Source organism: Cucurbita moschata, unplaced genomic scaffold (assembly GCF_002738365.1).
Source record: "Cucurbita moschata cultivar Rifu unplaced genomic scaffold, Cmos_1.0 Cmo_Scf00009, whole genome shotgun sequence".
Taxonomy (NCBI): domain Eukaryota; kingdom Viridiplantae; phylum Streptophyta; class Magnoliopsida; order Cucurbitales; family Cucurbitaceae; genus Cucurbita; species Cucurbita moschata.
Window position 1 is genome coordinate 2,215,740 of NW_019268525.1, and position 22,822 is coordinate 2,238,561.

Below are 22,822 nucleotides of genomic sequence, written 5' to 3' on the forward strand. Positions count from 1 at the left end.
TTAAAAAAGACTCGTGCATTTTTTAAAAAGTAACATTAAAATAATATATAACTTATAAGACGTCAATAAATCATGCATATACGGAGGATAATAGATTAGAGGTATTAATACTATTTTTAAATTTTTATCAGTAGTTTTTTTAACATAAACAAACTATTAAGGGTATTTTTTTTTTAGTGAAATAGTATTTTGAAACTTTTTAAGATTTAAAAAAATTTTTAAAATGCTATTAAAAAGTTTAAAAGTATTTTAAAAATATTTATTAACAGATTCCATCCAAAATTTTAAAACATTTTTTTTTTAAGTTTACCCGTATTATTAATTTTATTTTGAAAGTTTATGATTATTTTTTATTTTTATTAATTAATAAGATATAAAATGAAAATTTTAGGAGGACTGGAAAATAAAAGAGCAGATGGAGACAAAAATATGGAGCCCCACCTTGTAGCCGTTTGTAATTCGAGGGTTAGAGGATAAGGTCTCACTTATGGTAAGATTAACATAAATTACAACCAAGATAAAAAGAGCTTTCAAATATTACTGTGCCCTTCGAGTATCGTATTTTAGTCTATAAACTTTAAATAATTTATCAATAGTTAAAATAAGACTAATTTTTTACCCGAACATATAAATTTGTTCATTTATTGTTTCTTGTTTTAATTTTAATTGTGAATCTATTCGTTCCAAGAATAAAATTTATTGAAATTTTTTTATGGATAAAAAAAACATAAAAATAGAGAAAATTCACCTTAAATGTAATTAAATATAACTTTCAGAAATTAAATTATACAAATAAAGAGGTTAGAACGGTTTCATCCCTCATTTTATTACATTGTCAAAAGCTGTTAAACCATCCATGTTAATTTAATTTAATTTTACAGTGTGTTTTTTTTTAATTAAATTAAATAATAATAAGCGTTAAAACAAGTCTAAAAAATAGAAATTATAACTAACAAATTAATTTTTTTTACCGAAAGTTGCATTAATTGGAAGTAAAAAACAATAATATTTTAACGCGCAAACTATTTAAATAATATAATTGGGATATCGGAAGATATTTTATGGTAGGCTTATTGCGTGAAGAATGATCTAATTCATTCGACGAGCAAATTTTCATATCATGGCGGAAATGGATGCTGCGGGAGCTCCGGCTACTGACACTCCATCTTGGTTCACTCCCAAGAGGTGATTTTCTATTTGTTCGCGATGCTTTAAGATTCAATTGGTTGGTTGGTTGGCGAGAAAGTACAATTTGAATGGAGGAAGTCAAAATTGATTGATCTATCAAGTTGACTTCTAAATGGAAGTTATTCAGTTTAGGATAAGACTATTTTTCGGAGATTTATGGTTTTGTTAGTGTTCATCTGGTATCTAACTAAGTTACTTTGGGTATTTTGTCTGTGAATGTTCATGATCGGTGTTTGCTTGTTTCTTTCTGGAAAAAGCGATGAATTGCGGGAGATAAATGGATATTTTGTGTGCTACATTTGATCACTTATCTCTGTCTTGAAATAGGAATTATTCGTGTAATCGAGATGCATTTGTTCTTCTAAGGGAATAATGCCGAGCTAACAATGTGCAAAATAAGAGGAATAGCGCTTTAATCGGGAACCCTCGATATCTGGTCGTTTCTTGCGAGCATAGATCACCTGCAATTCAATTGGTTGGATGGTAATATTGTAAAGTCGCATGCTGTCAGTCCACCCCTGTGGTTTTCATTTTGATTACTGGATATCTTTTGTTTGCAATGGTGCTTCCCGAATGATTGCAATAGGCTTCCAACTCGTCTGTGGTCACAAGTTCCAAGACTCAGGTCTTATGGGGCAATGGTAGGAAGAACGAGTGGAGAGAATTTGGAGACTTTTAAAGACAGGCATAGGAACATAAAGGATTTTATTGCTTTAACTAGGTTCATAGGGTCGAATTGGTATAATCTCACTAATTATATTTGCCATTTATCTGATTAATTTTACCCTTTGGAGTACCTTTTTTTAACTTCATTGGGAGATTTCTTTTCCTTTCGAGCATGCATTATTTAATGACATTCAGATTCATATGAAAAAAGTTACCCAAACAAGTCAGGTTCTGTTTAGTATGGTGCTCATTGAATAAGCATTACTATTGCCTATTGGTGTAATCTACGAAAGGACTCGGGAATAAATGAGAATATTCATTGTATTTGTTAACAAAGTCATCATGCTTTCATTTCTTTTACTAGATGCTTGGACTCTTGGTTTTTAATCCTTACTTTTAGAACTATGATTAATTGGAAATTCTATTCATTTGTCTGGGGCTAATAGGAGATAAGGGTTTTGGTAATAGTTGTCGAAGTGCTGAAATATTACATACTGGTTACAGGAACAATGGATTAATTATAAACTATCCAGAATGGTTTGAGTATCAACCTTTTAGGATGCTATGGGCTCCATTAAGTACAATTGTTAGAATTATGATATCTTTATGCCTTTTTGAAGCTGAAGTGGCTCCAGACTCCTGACCAGAGGATTAATATAACGTCTTCAACTATTAAGTGAAATTTATGTTATGCTACTAATTTTTTAAGTTTTCAGGACTTCTTTTTTGGACCTCTTTATAGTCAGTAATCAGTTCATTAAACTTTAACTAGGGTGCAGACTCGTCCTATAGTCCATTGTCTTGTGTTTTTGTTTTAACAATATGTGTGATTGGAGATTTGGACTTCTAACCTCTTGGTGTATTGTCAGGCACGTTGTCTTGTGTACATCTTTTTTTTTCTCTCTCTCTCTTTTTTTTTAACAATATGTTTTATGCTACTTGAGCCATGCTTATGATGTCATATTGTTTTGTGTTGTACTTTTAGTTACCAGTAGTTTGGATAAATAAGTGTCATGTACTGCAAATTGATAACTGAATTTTCTTTTATTTCTTAATCTCTGCAGGCTTCTTGCTATATTCTGTGTAATCAACTTGTTAAATTACATAGATCGAGGAGCAATAGCTAGCAATGGTGTGAATGGAAGTCAAGGAACTTGCACAGCAAGTGGTACTTGCACATCTGGTACCGGGATACAGTAAGATATAGAAGCCTTTCAAAATAAATGGTGTTGGATATTTACCATGATGATTTTCTTTCTATTTTAAAATAGTTAGAATATGACAAGAATAAAACAAATATTCTCAAATTATAACTCGTTAAGAAATCTTTAAAGTTATGAGATCGCAAGAATTACTCGTTTATCTACCCTACATGGATTAACGGATTTGAACACTCATTTTGGGCCATTAGGCACACACATGCTTAATTGTGCAGAAGTTTATATGTAATCTTTTTTTTTACAAAAACAAAGTTTCTAGTAATATATCATTCTCTATCGTGATAAGTTTCTTTTTAAGTCTTCAAGTCTATTTGGTCCCTACATGTACTTAATTCTAGACATAAGAAAAGTAGGATAAATTTATCATGTAATGGACTAGTAAACTCACCTTCATTTTCAACTAATAAGGTAAAAAAATGTAATATTCCATATATAAAGAGTAATTCAAGTATTTGTTATTTTATGCTCTTTACTTTTAGATGATTTTTTAGCACTGTCTTTCATTTGATTGAATTTTTATATTATGGTTAGGTATCTCATAAAAAAAGTTATGGTTAACTATATAATTGGTAGAGATGCTTGTTAATAAATAAATGTCAATCCACAATTATGGCTTGCTCACCCCAACGAATGGCTCCATCCTTGGCTCGACACATTTTGAAGTTTTAGCTTTTATATCCAAACCTTATTGAATCACTGATATTGGAGATTTAGGTTGGAAAGGAACTATGGAATCTTAGTAACAAGGGAAAAAATTGGGAGGAATTTGAAAATGGCTGACAACTCTAGATTAATGCATTTGGTTCTCTGTAGAAAAGTTTTTTTGTAACTACATCATTTCTGTTATTAACTCAGATTGGAGTATTTTTTTTTTAAATTTTTAATGAGGTCCGTGAGTTTTAGACTTCTGCAAGTTTTTCTCTAAATCAATGAAAAATTCGTTGTTTTTATTTTTAAAAAAGAACTATTCTTGTGTCATCAATTTAGGCCTGAATATGTCTTTGGATTTAAAATATTATGATAAATAAATGTGGGAATTATGTCCTGAAAAACTTAGTCTCCTAAATATAATATTTAGCTCCATACTTGCACAACAATTTGCACTTTGACATTTCTTAGGCAATGTTGATATCCAGGGCTAGTTATTTGTGAAACTGAAAGACGCTAATAATTTTTTTAGCTATTTATTTTTTCATGTCATGTAGGCCCTATTGGTTGCTGGTGTTGACATCATTATATGTTAAATGTTGTTGTGAAATTATCTTATGTTAATATGACTGTTGGCATAAACTACTTCTGTACCTAACTATTTTTTGTGTCAAACTATTTTTAGAGGTGAGTTTAGCTTGAGCAATTTTGAGGATGGGGTTCTTTCTTCAAGTTTCATGGTTGGACTTCTAGTTTCTTGTCCAATATTTGCAACACTAGCAGAACGGTAAGTCAATGCATGTTCTACACTGATAGGAATTTCATATATCTGTATATGTTGCTCATTTTTGCCCAAGTAAGTTTAAGGTTAGAGGTTCAAAGTCCCAAACGCCTGTCATGTTGAATTGAAATTGAAAATTTTTTGAGAATTAAAGGTTTACCCAGTTATTTATTATTAATGTTATTGTTATTTTTAATGAGAAATCAAGCTTTCATCTAGAGAAAATGAAAGAATACAAAAGGGCATATGAAAGAACATCCCACCAAGAGAGGCCAAACAACTAGTTATACAAACATCCCTCAGTTCAAATAATATGACTTGGCAGATAATTACGAAAAGAGCATTATGCATAACAGGCAACCAACTCTCCTCCCAAGATCTCTCACAATCCTTAAAAATTCTATTATGTCACTCGATCCAGAGGCCCCAAAGGACTGCAAAAAAGCTAGTCTACCATGAAATCCGGCCCCCATCATGAAAAGGTAGATGCTGAAAAACCTCTTCACGATAGAATTGCAATCCCTATTCCTAGCCAAACGAACATCAAACAATTGGAAAAGCTGCCTCAAACAGACTGGGCAAATTGACAGGTCCTGAGTTTATTAAGAAGGTCCTCAATAGCACTTTTATAGAAAATGCACCAATTTGGACCCCACCACAAAGGAAAAACGCCAGTGAATTTTCAAACGAGGTTGTTTTCTGAGGTTAAAGTGAACTAAAGTATCTGAATATGATAAAATTTTGTAGCATGATGTCAGTGTCATTGTGGTAATGGAGAAGAATTGAACTTTTTTTTTTTTATGTACATGTGTGCGTGTTCTTCTTATTCTTCTTTATTCTTTTATTTTATTATTATCTTTTTGGCAGAATCAACCCATTTAGGCTCATTGGGGTTGGATTATCAGTTTGGACTTTTGCTGTTATTGGCTGTGCTGCTTCATTTAATTTCTGGTCCATATCAATATGCCGCATGTGAGTAATATTCTTTTCTCTTTCCTCCTTCCCTTCACGTTTGTGTTCTATTTTTCAAATCCATTTTTTGCAGATTGGTTATTGATTTTGGCATTGTAAAGAATTTTCTTTAATTTGATCTATTTTTTTGTTTTAATTTTGGCTCTTGCACTTCATTGCTTGCTTTAGGTTGGTTGGTGTTGGTGAAGCATCATTTGTAAGTCTTGCTGCACCGTTCATTGATGATAATGCACCTGCTTCTCAGGTTACATTCCTTTCATGTATTTGTTGTATTTTCTGGCTTGTGCCCGTTAGTGTTTCCCATATGATATACAAATTCGCAAGTGTTGTATACTGACATCATGTTTATAGCACAAGAATGTGATTTTTCAAGTTCTATAATAATGGATAGTCGGGTATACTCTTCTTCTGTGTCATAGGACATCAGTGGCATTAAATTTATCAAACTTTGATATTTCATTTGGGAACTTAAGCATAGAATGTAAAATTTAAAAATGCTAGTGGATCAGTGCTTCTTCTAATTATTAGTTATTTTTACCTTTTCTCCTTCGTGTTTTCTTAGTTAATTCTTTGTATTTTTGGTTATTTTTTCCTTCCAGAAATCAGCTTGGCTTGGAATATTTTACATGTGTATACCTAGTGGGTATGCAATTGGCTATATCTTTGGTGGATTGGTAAATTCTTTTCTCATCATTTTCCTTTTAAACTTCATGAATATGTTGAATGAATAAAAAAAAAAAAAAGAACATTCCTAATGCTGTTTCTCTTTTACGTCTCCCATAGTGTGCATCCATGTTTTTATTTGATCACTCGTATAATATTCTTTACTAAGTATAGGTTGGAGGTAATTATAATTGGCGTATTGCATTTGTTGGAGAGGCCATTTTGATGCTTCCCTTTGTCATTCTGGGGTTTGTTATAAAGCCTTTGCAACTGAAAGGTACGTCCAGAACTGTGACTTCAAGCAACTTAACGGTTTCTAAACGACTTTAAGTACAGGATTTTCTCCTTCTGGATCATATGGAAAGCTGAGATCTGCGGATTTGGTTGCCTCGGAAGTTCAAGGTACTTCGTTTCAGGACTCTATTAAGCTATATAATAAGATTCTAAATCATTTCTTTGATACATATAAAAATATTAAAGAGATACTCGTATCCTCGTTAAGCACATTACCTCAGCTAAGAATTCTATAAGAAGGAATTATGGAATTGTTCTTCAAATCACTGTAGTGAGAGCCCGAGTCTCCTCCCAATCTCTAGATTGTTAACCACAACTTCCAATTCTGTAACTAATTTCTAACCACAACTCTGAAAACAGTGTATTGACTTTAGACTACCTTCAACTGGGTGTTTTCGTGCATGTGAACCACTAGAAGATGGGGACACACTTTTCCAACTGCCATCATACTATATGAAAAGTTTTTTGAAATTGTCAATATAATATAATGGACTAATATAATGCCATTTCTATCTTTCATTATTCCATAGAATTTTTTATTTGTCATATTTTTTGAATTGTTCATTCAAATTCACCATTCCCCATATAATTTTATATAGAAGTTCTTTTATTTTAAATTGAATTGCATTTTCGTATCAATAAGCTAGACCCATGCTTCGAGTTGTTTCATGCCATAAATAAACGCGAACACTCAAGAAATCCGTCGGACAGGCAGATTCACATCTCTTACAACCAACACAGTCTTCTATTGCCCATTTATTCTGGAATAATCTTTTTAGGAGGGACAATTTGACATATTTCTGCCAAATCCTTCTATTATTAAGTACGGCTGGTGACCTCTATGGCATTCCTGACACCTTTTCTCGTATTCGTCTGATAATCGAAGAAGCTCGACTGGAAAGGAGAGGGGCGGGAGCCCGAGCAAGCTTTCTTTGTTTTATTCCCTTCTTCCCTTATTTGAGGTCAAGCTAGAATAGAAAGAAGAAGAACCTTTCTTTAGCAAGAGAAGATCAAACTGAACGAACTGAACTCCGTAACCTGTCTGTCCCTTCTTTCAAAGAAGAAGAAAGATTTCATTCACGGTACGGTTTCACAATTGCATTGCCTGCCCTGATCACGGATCAAGATGCAAAAACAGAATGCAAAATAGAATCATCGGTCAACCAAGCGTATAGACCTCTTTTTCCTGTAAGTACCATTTATTTGGTAATTCTATCCTCTCCCTATTTTTTGGGATAAAAGAGTCCATTTTACCTGATGGAGCTGTAAGGCCGCACAACGATTGGTTTCCAACCGCGCAGGTTGTTGGCAGATAGGAAAGGCCAAGATACGAACTTGACGTCCCAAGGAGTCTCCGTTCATTTATTTATTTAAATTTAAATTTAATAATTTAAATAACTTGCATAAATGTTAAATGAATATATATATCTATATATATTTGAAAAGAAAAAAAATTAAATAAAAAATAATATGTAGGCTATTACCTTTGAGAAAGTGATCTGCCATATGCTAACCATGGGATAAAACTCTATTTCACGTACTTTTACTCATTGATTGATTAATTGTTAAGATTAGGTTAGGTAGATATATTTTGATCTCATGAAGTCCTGGAATTAAAGAAACGATGAATTTGAAAATTTGGGGAAGAGAGTGATAGAGATCAAGTTATCAAAAATTGTTTTTCTCGTTAAGTCGAACTGATTTATCAATGATTCAGTGAATGGATCGATGTTCAATTTGTGGATGTAGATGTATCAGTCAAATAAATTTCGTGGGGATGTGACTCATCATTTTAATTAGAGTTGGTCGTATGATGAAACAGTTCATTGAATTAACCCAATCCAATATCAAAAATCCATTTTACCTTTACTCAATAGGTAAATTCATTTTTTTTTTTGTTTCTGAATGAACGACCGTATGAATAATATATATTTATGTACATATCTTATTATTTGTAATTTATAATAATTATATACATTAGACTCCTCTGGGCTAGTGGCTTATTCTGAATTAAATAAAATAGGCTTTTTTTTAACTCAATGGTAGAGTAACACCATGGTAAAGCATCAGTTGAAATCCGACCAGGGCTTTGGCTTTTTTCCTAAACTCCAGCCAGATCCGTAGAACCATCAACCGGGTGTTTTCCTGCATGTGAACCACATGGTAGTTGACATGAACTCTTAATCTTATCGTTCAAAGCCCACAAGGAGCTAAACTAGCTGCAAAAAAAATATAGTGCCTAACTTCATTTCGTTTACACAAAAGAAACTAATTTGGATGGAGAGCCCTATTGGGGAATCTTGTATGTATCAATTCTCATGCGTTTATCCACCTACTATGGAAAGACCTTCACCTTTGGAGTTTTATGATTCCAACTTGTTTTTGTGAGTTTGGAGGTAGGATAACCTCATCCAAAACATGCAAATTGAGATTTCAATTTACTTCGCCATTTGGATAATGAAAGGTGAAGAATTCTCAGAAGCATACATTTGAGCGGCTGGTCCCAGCCCAAACATCTTTCCAGTTTTTATGCCGTTTCCCACCTTAGAGCCCTGAAAGTCTCTGTGTAATTTCTCGAAGCTTTATAAAAGTATTCCAAAGATGGAAGTTTTGACTTTTGTTTTGTAGATTTTCAGTATTAGTATGCTTTTTCAGAGGACTTTGTTATCAGATTACGCTTATTGCTTCATATTAGGCACGTATTGCTACGATAGAAACCTCTTGATTATTGATGCTATTTGATGCTTTCTTTGCTTAACTTTTGATTCTAGCTCAATTAGTTGAGAATATCACTGTCACGTATTAATTGGTAAAAGTGAAAATATCTCTTTGCCTGCTTCTTAATTTGGCTTTACATGTCTATAAAATCAGAGACGGAAGCTTCAAATGGCAATGGTGGTGCATTCTCCATTGCTGAAGATAGCTCAGTGAAATCTTCCAGGTAAGGAGGATTGCTAGAGTTTGGCATCTGGTAGCTCAGTGAAACATAGACACTTCCATTTGTCTAACCTGTGACCCACGGAGGTGTTCTTATTTCGCCAAAGGCAAATACACTTTTTTCTATAAGTAACTTCAGATTGCTAATCATCATGAGTCTTCTTGTGCTGAAGTGAATATATTTTCTTATCTTTCGGTGAACTTAGAGTTTCTGATAATTCTTAGAAGTTAAGGGACATTCTTTTTATTGTTAACCTACATATTCTAATATTTTATCATATAATTATCCTTGAAAGTAACAAATAGTAAATGCCTAGAGATTGGACTTCATATTTTGTTGGCGAAGTCCTAATGAAACTTCACACTAAGTACATGGTCCTTTTTTATGTGAACACTTTGTTAAAGAATTAAATATATGAAGAATGGGGCTGGATCTGACCTCTAGTGCCTTGAAAGTTGATAGCATTATTACAAGAAAAAGGCTTTCCAATCATTTCATTTCAGGAACAAGGGTACTTTGCCAGTAACCTTGTGTCCATTGCCAATAAAGCCCGCACAGAAGACTTGAGATATTGAGCTCCAAATAATCGAGCAATCTGAAGATAGATAACATGCTCTCTTTGTCTTTCTAACCCTGTTTCCCAAAAATATCCGTGATACTGCCAGTTTACATTCCAAAGTCCCACCCTTATGATCAGGGCCTCAAATGGAACTAAAAAGTATGGAACTTATAATCAAGTATTGAATTAGAGTGAAACCTATTGTGAAGCCTCTTCCATACATTGGCTACAAAATTACAAAATAAAAATGAATAGTATTTTCTTGTCTTCCGATTGAAAATGTATGATTTTGCATCACATATTGAAGTTATGAAGATTTCTTGTCTCATCTTCCATTGCGGTACAGTTCATTCTGATTGAGTGGGAAGATTTAGTTCCCCCTTTGAATGTGATTTTGTGCAATATTCTTCCAACAATTTCTTATCATTTTGATCGAGAGAGATGACAACCAAGCATAGGTTACTAGTAAATGATCAAATTATTCATCATTTTCTTTAAACTACATTGTCATCAAATTACTCACATGATATAATCTCCCCTTAATAGCATAGCAGTAGCATGCCATGCAGCGGTAGGACTTCCACATTACAATTGTTAAGCTGTGTATTGATTTCATTTATTCTTATTCTTAATTTGTAACAGCTTTGCTACTAATGGGAGGAATCAGCTCTCAAAATTTGGGAAAGAAATGAAAGAACTCTTGGTTAATAAGGTTTATGTTATTAACGTTTTAGGTATCTTGTTCACCTGCTCTCAACCCATTTCCATTTACTGTGAATGTAATGACTAGGAGTTTGTGCTACATTTTCCCCTGTTTTCTGAGGGCTTTGAGTTTCTGTTTTAGGTTATATGGCATACAATTTTGTCTTAGGCGCGTATTCATACTGGGGACCTAAAGCTGGTTACAGTATCTATCATCTGGTGAGATTTTTATATAGTTGATCAACCATTTTCTTATATGTGAGATCTCTAGAAGAACTTTTGCACTTGCAAGATTTGTGTAGATAAAGTTCGGATCTTTTGCAGAGCAATGCTGACTTGGTCTTTGGAGGAATAACGGTGGTATCTGGAATATTGGGCACACTAGGAGGAGGCTATGTTCTAGATTTTATGAGTAACACCATTTCAAATGGTTTCAAGGTTGGCTTTTGTGTGAATTGTGATTATGGATCCACACGTTACAATCTTTTCCCATGATTGCATAGCTTTCTAAAAATGTTTTAGAAGGAACTGATCATACTTTATACTATAGTGGCATGAGGAGAAATTTTATTCTTTTTTTTTTTTTTTCCATCTTTTTTATATTCCATCACTTTAATTACTGTGAGGCATACATGGGAAAAATGTACATAAAGTTCTTAGTGAGGCATGCTAGTAATGGTGTCCACCAATATTGTCGACTCACCAAGTTGAGAAATCTCTGGGGATTCCTGATGTTTTCTCAAATCTAACCTGCTATCAACCTATGAAATTTTTTTCATTCCATTTTATAAACATGGATGTCAATCTTAATCTGACTTTCTCACTCAAATTGTGTTGCAGCTTCTCTCTGTAACAACCTTTGTCGGGGCAATACTTTGCTTCAGTGCCTTCTGTTTTGAGAGTGTTTATATCTACCTAGCCCTATTTTCAATTGGTGAACTATTCGTTTTTGCTATTCAGGTAATAGATCGTTCTTCCCCAAATTTTTCTTGGTTGATTTCTGATCATCCCTTCTCTACACTAGTTTCTCTTAATGAAATTCTGCAAAAACTTACGGAAATGGTATCTGAATATCTTTTATTGCCAAGAAGGCTTCTGTGGGACTTAAATTGGAACTTTAATCCTAGAGTACATAATTTCTTGCTTTGTGGTACCAAGTTCTGTAAGCAAACTCTTTTGTGAAGGAAACTCATTTTACATTATGGAGAGAAAAGTTTGATTCATATTGAAGAAAGAAATAAAACTCACAAATCTCAATTTAAACTATGGATAACAAAGAAAACCAGTCATAAATTCACAAACTATACCCAAACGTGTGTACCCACAACACTTGCTGACCTAGACTTAGATCTCCAATTATAACTTATAATTAAAGGGATTATAACTGAAAAAAGAAATTGAAAGGAAATGCCATGTAAGCAAACTTTCTAACATATTAACTTAGGATATTTCACCGTTAATTACGAGAAATGTGAAATCTATTGAGAAGGAGGAGGCCATGACAATGCTTTTCTTTCTGAGCCACCTTATTTTGTTGTCTTTTAATCTTATGATTGAGTATATAATTTATTTGTCACAAACCCCCGTATCATTACACTTCTTTATCCCAGTATTTGGAGTTGTCATGAACTTTTATCTTTTCCAGGGTCCTGTAAATTATATTAATCTGGAGGCCGTTAAACCAAGTCTAAGGCCACTATCTATGGCCATGTCTACTGTTGCAATCCACATCTTTGGAGACGTGCCATCCTCGCCTCTTGTCGGAGTTCTTCAGGTTTTCATTTTTCCTTCCACTCTGAATCTTATTTCATCTTTTTGAACTGCTCAGTAATAAAGACGTTTTAGCTGTGTACTTGTTTCGGTTGGACTACATGTTATGACAAGTTCTGCAACACAATAGGGTGCCTTTTCCTGTTAGTTTTTCTCCAAGCCAATTTAGAAAATATAGTGTGATGGGGTGCCGGTAAAAAAGAATTAGTAAAGAAAGGATCAATTACAGATCCTAGGAAGATTTTTAGATAACAGGGAAGGGGGCGCTCAATAGCAGGTTTCGTCATAAGACGAAAACAACGCAGCCAGCCCGCCCTTCTTAGTTAGGATCAGAAGCGTGAACAAGATAAGTTCCTATTCTCAATTTAGAGGACTTTCTAAGTCTAAGACTGAGTGAGGCGCTTCTGCTTTTCCGTTCTAGTGAGTGCTTTATTCCCTTCCGTAATCAGAATCAGGAGAAAGATAAGGCGAAGATTTGAATATCAATCGATCTCATAAGTATCATACCAAATTTCATCAATAGAATAAATTTTATCTCTAACTCGAAATATCGAATCGGACGTAAGATCAGAATAAGAATCTGACGCCTAAAATTCCCGGGCCCTATAAATGGAAGGGAACCCCCGGAATCGAATGAAGAAGAACTTAAGTGTCTTGGGTTAAAAGTTCTTAAGCCTTGAGGGTGCTCGTGAGAGAGTGCTGGGTCAACAAGAACCGTACAAAGAAGAACCTTACATTTACAACTTTGATCCCCCAAATTCTCATACAAAGATCTTCATTACGATCATCTTTTCTTGCAATCGGTTTAATATACGAGGAACAGTAAAGACATTGGAATTTTAAGGCCATACTATCTATAATCTTTATCTCTAGAGGGTGGGCATAATTCAAAATATTGCAAGAGGCAGCCCCTCCACCTATTCATTCATCAAGTTCTCTCCCAAACCAAAAGTTCTAGCTAGTTGTGCCACTATTCCACACAATTTGAACTGAAAGACCTTTAGTTTGCTAAAGCATAAAGAGCAGGGAACATAATGAAATATGTAATAGAACAGAACACCAAAAATCTTCCCAAAATAGCATGGTTGCTCCATCTCCCAACTTAAACACGAGGAACTTGTCAACGCAGGAATATTTTGGCAATTGCCTTCCATGTTTTTTTTTTTTTTAATTTTTTTTTAATTTTTTTTTTTATTGAAGTGGTATAGCTGCATGCACTAATGAAAAACCAAAGAAATCTTAGCCATGGCTCACAGTTATTTATGCCAAAATGCCTCAGATCCTTTTGGAAACCTCCAAAGCCACTTGGGAATAGGGGTTGCTTTTTTATAATCATCCATCTAACCGGAAGAAATCCTTAATCATTTTGTCGAACTTGTGTGGTTACTTAAATAGGAACTACAGGAGTAGGTTTGGCATGATCTTTTAAACAGTATAATTTTTTTTAGTTATTTTTTAAGTTTCTAAATCTTGAAGTCTTTAAAAAATAAATGTTTCACTCTAAAGCATTAAAAAAGAAAAAAAGAACGCATTATTTTAAAAAGTTATCTAAAACTCACCCTAAAGAATAAAGAGTTCAGTAGGTAGATTAGGATACACATCTTGCATTTTTAAATAGTGAATATTTTAGGCACTGTTTAGTAATTTTTTTTTTTTTTTAGTATCATCTTTCTTAAATAAATATTTGAATTCTTAACTATTTTTTTAAAAATTACTTCTTTTAGATTTCAAACTTCGCCGGGTTTTTAAAATAAATATAAAAGAGTAGATAACAAAACAAAAAGAAAACTCGTAGTATTTATAAGCTTAATTTTCAAAAAAAAAAAAAAAAGTCTTGATAACTATTTTATTTTTGAAAATTAAGCCTATACTACTTTCCCTTTTGAGTTTCCTTGTTTTGTTATCTTTTTTTTTTTCATAAGTTTTAAAGTTTTGAAAGCTAAAAAAAAAAGTAAATTGTTTTTGTTCTTAGAATTTGGGTAAGAATTCAAATGTTTTCTTAAGAAGGAAGAAACTCGTAAAGAAATGATGAGAAAACCAACACAATTTTTTTTAATTAGATAGTTATAAAACATGACCTTAAACTCTTTAAGTTCGGAGTTCTTCTGATAACTTGAAGTCTCAAATGGTGTTCTTACAATCGTGCAGGACCATGTTAACAACTGGAGGGTGACTTCTCTTATTCTTACAGCTATCTTGTTTCCAGCAGCTCTAATATGGTTTGCAGGTAAGCTTTTATTTCGTTTATTATTTTAAGCTATTTACATTGACCCCTTCAATGGTAGATGAAATTTTTTAGATACTACAATTATATTCAACATATCATTTTAATACGGTCACTAGTCTATGATATTTAGCATAAAATTATGGTAAGTGTTTCATAGTATTGGATATGATTGTGTTACATGGTTAGGGCAGCTTGTTTCTGTAGATGTTGCATAATAATTGGGTACCTCTAGCAATCTTGATGCTTTGGCACCTAAATTTTGGAAGAAATTGTTGCATAAGATTTTTAAGAGTGTCAAATTTCTATGGTGGGAAAATATGTTGATTGAAATTAAGGGATTTTTTGTGGAAGAAATTTTTTTAGAGCTGAAGGACACAGTAGTATATGATGATCTATAGAGAACAGATCCCATTCAAGTAATGTTATGATTTTTTGTACAAGAAATTTAATTAATTATTATTTTAAAATAATAATTTTCATAAAGAAAAATGAAAGAATAAAAAGGGACATTTCTCATAGTTTTTTTATATCAAGCATAAATCATATTCATTTGAGAAAAATCCCAACTTCAACTTGTTTGCACTGGCAGGTGTATTTCTACCCAGTGTAAAGTCATTGGATGACGATGATCATCACGAAGATTCTACAACGAATCAGTCAAGCACGACACCGTTGCTCGAAGAAAAGTTGATTAATATCGCTGAATCTTCTTCCGAACCATAAATTAGTTTTTGTTTTGGTTTCTCTCACTCCATGCTTGTGGACTGCTGGGGTTTGCATAGTATTTTCATAGTTGTTCTTATGTAAGTACGTTCTTTTAACACGGTTAGGACGTATGTGTATTTAAAAAAACTAGACTACGTATAATTGGTTAGCAAAAAAACTAGGGCCGATTGATAAATGTAGCTCATCCTATATTTAAAAAACAGGACTAGGTACAGTTGTTTAACTCAAATTCATTGGTGTACAAGATATTTGTTTGTTTGTTTAGAAGAATTTAACTGCAATCTTAGTTTGAAACATATGACATTGACTCATCGTATCAAGTTCTTCAATCAGATAATGTAGTAGAGTTTGAGGTTTTACCAGCTGAGAAATCACACATAGTCAATATTCGAAAGCGATTGGCAACTTTATGGAATACATTGCTCTCATGCTGTTGCAGCCATTGCCTGCCTCATGGAGAATAGATATCTATGCTTTTATAGAGATGCTCTACGGTTTTTGGTTACCGGAAGCATATGCTTAAGACAGATACCTAATTCTTGAAAGACTTGAATGGAAAAACACGATGAAACTCCTCTGGATGACGGTAAGCACATTCTTAAAGTTGTTACACTACCGAACACATGGGGCGCCCGTAACACTAATTTTATCTCGACCAATGCGACCAAAGAAGCCCAAGAGGTAAGAATGATAATAATGAAAGAATGATGAAAAGGGAAGAACATGGGGGACTAGAAGACTACGTGTTCGAACATATAGTTCGATTGGTTAAAGAAAATGACCTCGACCGTGTTAAAGATCTTAAATCTCCCACCCCATATGTGGAACTATAAAATAAATCAAGGAAGAAATAGATCCAAAACTCACACCCAATCGCCCTATTTTGTCATGAAAAACAGGTCCAGACCTCCAAGACCTAAGTGCCCCCGTACCTCCCAACATTCCAATATCCAAGTCCTCAATCAATGGGGCATGTGTTAACAAGGAATCCAACGGAACTCGAGTATTCATCAAATCAAAGCTAATTGGTCAAATGGTAGCATTTAAATTTATTGATTTAAAGAGATAGACTTCATACAGACCTCAAATGCAACAGGCGTCGTCGCTATTTGCTTAGATGAAAACCGACCGAAATCCTACGACACACAGAAACGCCTCAAGCTACAACTGGAATGCTTTTGTACATTTCAAATGAAAATGAAATGCCAAAGGCAAATGTCAAAAACAGGTAGTACATAATTCCAAGAGTTGAAGAATAGAAGGATGGCACCTGAGATTTAAATCTCATCCACCTGCATCGCTTCTCCTCTTCTTTCACTTGTATAGCTGCTTGAATCTTCTGCAAGCTTCCAAGACATTCTCTCTGTGACCAAAAGCACTTACCCTGATAAATCCTTCGCCACCAGGTCCAAAACCGCTTCCAGGGGTTGTCACGACATGTGTTTTCTCTAGTATCTCAGCAAATACATCCCACGAACTCCGGCCAGGGAAACGAACCCACACATATGGTGCATTTTTCCCTCCATACACATTAAACCCAAGCGAGTTGAATGTGTCCATAATGATACTGGTGTTTTCTTTGTAAAAACCAATAACCCCGCGCATAGCCTGCAAGTAGAAGTCGATAAATTCCTTGATTTCCTATGTAATTTTGTTGTGTCGACATCAAATACAAATTGCACTGTGTTCAAATGAAGTGCTCCAAATTATTCACCGTATTTCAGGGGATTAAGGTTACTATACACGTTTATGTTTATAAAAAACATTGAGAAACTGTAAAAAAAAGAAGAGGAAGTAAATAGCAGACCTCAAGCCCTTCTGGCGAAAGACAAGCCAAACCCCCAGCTTGGGCAATGTTGGATGCGCCGTTGAAGCAAGTACAAACAATGCGGTTGAAATCTTTAGCAACGGGAAATCCATCAGAAAACATAAGCTCCTTTGGGACAACTGTCCAACCAAGACGAACTCCAGTAAATCCAGCATACTTGCTAAATGATGATGTCTCAATTGCAACCTGCACAACAGAAAAATAGATCATGCAACATAAAGCATAAATTGCCTATGATCTATTCTATCATCTAATATAAATGATAAGCTAAATATCAAATCGCTACATACTTCCAAGTGAGATATAATTGACTTCCTACTATATCATCATCTCCATTCTCCACTAATCCTTTGTACATTAATGTTTCCGTTCGGAGAGAGATTCTAGCAAAAGTGCCTCGACAGGAAAGTCTTCTGCTGTTATTCCTACATTTAACTAATTAGCTTGTTCTTCTACATGTTCTCATCAAGAATTGTGAATTTGCTCCAGCCTGCAGATATGCTAAGAACATATGTGGATGGTAGGATCCAATAGCTTTTGATTTTCAAGGATGGTAAAATAATTTCATTTTTAGAAAGAGAACTCTGCCGTTTGATTATTTTTGCATTAAATAATTCGGGTATGTACACAATTATTAGGCCTGTTCGGAATGACAAAATTGGAATCAAAGGATGAGACCAGACCATCACAAGATCTAAAAAGAGAATCCAAACAATATAGTGGAGCTGTACATAACAATAGAGGAACTAGAGATACGTATTTGAAAGATTCAAAACTTCGACACAAATGTATTGTGATGGCATTTGCAATCAGAATGAAATTGCCAAGTGCAGACATTGAAATAGTAATCTTGACGAAATTTACCTCCTTCGCTCCAGGAATTTCAAAGATAGATCTTGGATTATCGTCTGATATATACATTGCATATGCAGAATCATAGACTATAATTGACCCATTCTTTTTAGCAAACTGCACCAGTTGGGTTAACTGTTCCCTGGTTGCGGAAGAGCCGGTAGGATTGTTTGGTGAACAGAAAAATATGATATCTGTTCGGGGAATCTTAGTTAAATCCGGAAAAAATCCATTTTCTGGAGTACATCTCATGTATTCAATATTGCCATACTTTTCAGCATCCTTTTCGTACTGTCCAGTCTGCCCCAAGATGACGCTCGAGTCCACATAAGCCTACAGTTCAACAAAATTCTTGATTAGAAATTAAATCTGCAGAAGTAGGTAAAAAGTTCTACAGCATAAAGCCTTGAGGATACTTTTAAATCACCTCGGGTAAATTTTTTTTTTTTTACATCTCAGTACTTCCAAAGCTCCGCTTCCATTAAAGGCACTTATGTCATTCACCAATCAATTTAAGTATACATGTTTTAAACTTTTATGGTCTGAACTCAATTTTTTTTTACCGATACTTTTAATTTCATCTTTACATACTCCAAAGCTCAACTTCCATTAAAGGCACTTATGTCATTCACCTATCAATTTATTTAAGTATACATGTTTTAAACTTTTATGGTCTTAACTCAATTTTTTTTTACTGATACTTTTAATTTCATCTTTAGGTAAAAAGTTCTACTGTAACGACCCGACTCCGACTTATCCTGACGGTAGCGGTCAGGGCCGTTATGAAAGATAATGCGATTTATTTGGAAAGAGGATGAAAATCATGCAGAATTTTATTAGAAATCACGTGCGGGGGTACTCTTTAAAATTTAGGGAAACAATGCCGCCTAAAGCTATTTAAAACCAAGAAGAAATTTAAATCAAAGGAAGTCTGATGTGGCCGCCTAGTTCTCACAAACTAGGCATCCACAACATAGTTTAAATTAATACAAAAGAGCGGAAACGTCTCTCCCACAAAATGAGACTACAAGAAAACAAAAAAAAAAAAAATCTTTGAATCGCCCCATGACTGACTTTGGCATCCTACTCGTCACCTCCGTGCCACAGCTTCACCTGAGGAGCTGCGTTCTTGGTCTTTCCTAATCAACGACGATTCAATTCCCCTCAAATTAAGCCTTCCTCCTACATAGGCGTTGAACCACGTATAACCCTCTTGAGGTCGGTTTTGACAACAACGATGTCGTTCCCTTGCGGCAGCGATGTGGTGTTGGGCGGATGTTTTCTGATATGGGAAGGGGCGCGGAACGGTATGGAAACAATCGGCTGCGGGGACCGTTGGGTGGCCGTGGCTGAAGGGGGAAACGTGAAACACAAAAAAAAAAAACAAGAGAAGAAGGGTGGTGGCTGGGGTTATGGGTTTCCTTCTATTGAACCCTAGGTTTATTTATTTTTTATTGGGTCCTGGGCCCCAAAACGTGGGCCTTACAATATTCCGAAACTTTCGTCCTCGAAAGCTTCTCTTAAATACATAAGGCTTGCGCTACTTACTTTCCGCTCTGAAGAGGTCAGGGTATCTGCTCATCATTTCCTCCTCTCGTTCCCAAGTGGCTTCTTCCAGCTGGTGATTCCGCCATAATACCTTGACCAACGCGATCTCTCGATTACGCAGGGTTTTCACTCCTCTATCCACAATTTGCACTGGTTCCTCCTTATGGTTCAAACTCTTATCCAACCGTAGAGGTTTGAAATCTATCACATGTGATGGGTCATATAGTCGCAACATGGAACACATTGTGGACTCTTGAGAGTATAGGTGGTAGGGCCAACCAGTAAGCTACTTGTCCCACTCGCTCCAAAATCTCAAATGGTCCAATGAAGCGTGGGCTTAACTTCCCTTTGCGCGCGAACCTAAGAACGCCTTTCATGGGAGCCACCTTAAGGAATACTTTGTCTCCCACCTCAAATTCCAAATCTCTTCGTCTCACATCTGTATAACTTTTTTGCCTGCTTTGTGCTGTACGCATTCTAGCCCTTATTTTCTGGATAGCCTCATTAGTTGCTTGCACTAAATCGGGGCCCAACAACTTGCGTTCTCCCACTTCGTCCCAACACACTGGGGATCGACACTTCTTCCCGTATAAGGTCTCAAAAAGTGTCATACCCAATGTCGCTATTGATGAAATTTTTCGACGCATGAAGTGTCCGGAGGAATAAATAAGTCACGCAACTCAGTCTATATTCCTCCAGACACTTCATGCGTCGAAAAATTTCATCAATAGCGACATTGGGTATGACACTTTTTGAGACCTTATACAGGAAGAAGTGTCGATCCACAGTGTGTTGGGACGAAGTGGGAGAACGCAAGTTGTTGGGCCCCGATTTAGTGCAAGCAACTAATGACGTTATCTAAAAAATAAGGGCTAGAATGCGTACGGCACAAAGCAGGCAAAAGAGTTATGCACATGTGAGACGAAGAGATTTGGAATTTGAGGTGGGAGACAAAGTATTCCTTAAGGTGGCTCCCATGAAAGGCGTTCTTAGGTTCGCGCGCAAAGGGAAGTTAAGCCCACGCTTCATTGGACCATTTGAGATTTTGGAGCGAGTGGGACAAGTAGCTTACCGGTTGGCCTACCACCTATACTCTCAGGAGTCCACAATGTGTTCCATGTATCGATGTTACGACTATACATATCTGACCCATCACATGTGAACAATGTGTTCCATGTATCGATGTTGCGACTATACATATCTGACCCATCACATGTGAACAATGTGTTCCATGTATCGATGTTGCGACTATACATATCTGACCCATCACATGTGAACAATGTGTTCCATGTATCGATGTTGCGACTATACATATCTGACCCATCACATGTGAACAATGTGTTCCATGTATCGATGTTGCGACTATACATATCTGACCCATCACATGTGAACAATGTGTTCCATGTATCGATGTTGCGACTATACATATCTGACCCATCACATGTGAACAATGTGTTCCATGTATCGATGTTGCGACTATACATATCTGACCCATCACATGTGAACAATGTGTTCCATGTATCGATGTTGCGACTATACATATCTGACCCATCACATGTGAACAATGTGTTCCATGTATCGATGTTGCGACTATACATATCTGACCCATCACATGTGAACAATGTGTTCCATGTATCGATGTTGCGACTATACATATCTGACCCATCACATGTGAACAATGTGTTCCATGTATCGATGTTGCGACTATACATATCTGACCCATCACATGTGAACAATGTGTTCCATGTATCGATGTTGCGACTATACATATCTGACCCATCACATGTGATAGATTTCAAACCTCTACGGTTGGATAAGAGTATACATATCTGATCCATCAGATGTGATAGATTTCAAACCTCTACGGTTGGATAAGAGTTTGAACTAGAAGGAGGAACCAGTGCAAATTGTGGATAGAGAAGTGAAAACCCTACGTAACAAATTGTGGATAGAGAAGTGAAAACCCTACGTAATCGAGATCGCGTTGGTCAAGGTATTATGGTGCTGGAAGAAGCCACTTAGGAACAAGAGGAGGAAATGATGAGCAAATACCCTGAGCTCTTCAGAGCGGAGGGGAAAGTAAGTAGCGCAAAAGAGAACTTTCAAGGACGAAAGTTTCTTTTTGGGGAATATTGTAAGGCCCACGTTTTAGGGCCCAGGACCCAATAAAAAAAATAATAAATAAATAAACCTACGGTTCAATAGGAGGAAACCCATTACCCAGCCGCCACCCTTCCTTCTCTTTTCTTTTTTTGGTGTTTCACGTTCCTCCCTTCAGCCACGACCACCCAACAGTCCCGCAGCCGATTGTTTCCACACCGTTCCGCGCCCCTTCCCATATCAGAAAACATCCGCCCAACACCACATCGCCGCCACAAGGAAACTACATCGTCGTTGCCAAAACCGACTTCAAGAGGGTTAGACGTAGCAAAGGTTCAACGCCTACGTAGGAGGAAGGCTCAATTCAAGGGGAGTCGGATCATCGTTGATTAGGAAAGGCCAAGAACGTAGCTCCTCAAGCGAAGCTGTGGCACAGAGGTGACGAGTAGGATGCCAAAGTCAGTCATGGGGCGATTCAAGGATTTTTTTTTTTTGTTTTCTTGTAGTCTCATTTTGTGGGAGAGACGTTTCCGCTCTTTTGTATTAACTTAAACTATGTTGTGGCCGCCTAGTTCTCAGACTTCCTTTGATTTAAATTTCCTCTTGGTTTTAAATAGCTTTAGGCGGCATTGTTTTGATAAATTTTAAAGGGGTACCCCACACGTGATTTCTAATAAAATTCTGCACGATTTTCATCCTTTTTCCAAATAAATCACATTATCTTTCATAACGGCCCTGACCGCTACCGTCAGGATAAATCGGTCGTTACAGTTGGTAACGGAGCCAGACACCGAACGATGTGCCAGCCTTCTCGTTGTTCCCCGAAGGGGATAGACACGAGGCGGTGTGCTAGTAAGGACGCTGGGCCCCAAAGGGGTGGATTTGGGGGCGGTCCCACGTCTCTTAGAGAAAGGAAAGAGTGCCAACGAGGACGTTGGCACTAAAGGGGGTGGATTGTGATGTCCCACATTGGTTGGGGAGAAGCACAAACCACCATTTACAAGGTGTGAAAACCTTTCACTAGTAGACGCGTTTTAAAGCCTTGAGGGGAAGCCCGAAAGGGAAAGCCCAAAGAGGACAATATCTACTAGCGGTGGATCTGGGTCGTTACATCTACAGCTTAAACATCCCCCCCCCCCC

At 35.8% G+C, this 22,822-nt stretch overlaps 2 protein-coding genes across 2 annotated transcripts in view; one reads left to right on the forward strand and one right to left on the reverse strand.

Moving 5' to 3' along the window:
* The first annotated feature begins 1,060 nt into the window (after window positions 1-1,060).
* On the forward strand, window positions 1,061-15,650 carry LOC111447236 (probable sphingolipid transporter spinster homolog 2). The gene is made up of 16 exons (XM_023086278.1): window positions 1,061-1,185; window positions 2,919-3,050; window positions 4,408-4,509; window positions 5,371-5,475; window positions 5,644-5,719; window positions 6,075-6,149; window positions 6,313-6,415; window positions 6,475-6,540; window positions 9,304-9,373; window positions 10,572-10,663; window positions 10,774-10,850; window positions 10,956-11,069; window positions 11,472-11,591; window positions 12,277-12,405; window positions 14,550-14,628; window positions 15,218-15,650. Exons 1-16 carry the CDS (start codon window positions 1,121-1,123, stop codon window positions 15,349-15,351), a joined length of 1,539 nt encoding a protein of 512 aa, XP_022942046.1. The 5' UTR covers window positions 1,061-1,120; the 3' UTR covers window positions 15,352-15,650.
* A 729-nt stretch (window positions 15,651-16,379) lies between these two features.
* Window positions 16,380-22,822, reverse strand: part of LOC111447237 (LL-diaminopimelate aminotransferase, chloroplastic-like) — a 10,121-nt gene continuing 3,678 nt past the window's right edge. Inside the window, exons 8-10 of the mRNA XM_023086279.1 lie at window positions 18,047-18,367; window positions 17,162-17,368; window positions 16,380-16,962 (exon numbers count right to left, since the gene is read on the reverse strand). Of these exons, the coding sequence (XP_022942047.1) occupies window positions 16,669-16,962; window positions 17,162-17,368; window positions 18,047-18,367 (822 nt within the window). The 3' untranslated portion in view covers window positions 16,380-16,668. The remainder of the gene's footprint in view (window positions 16,963-17,161; window positions 17,369-18,046; window positions 18,368-22,822) is intronic.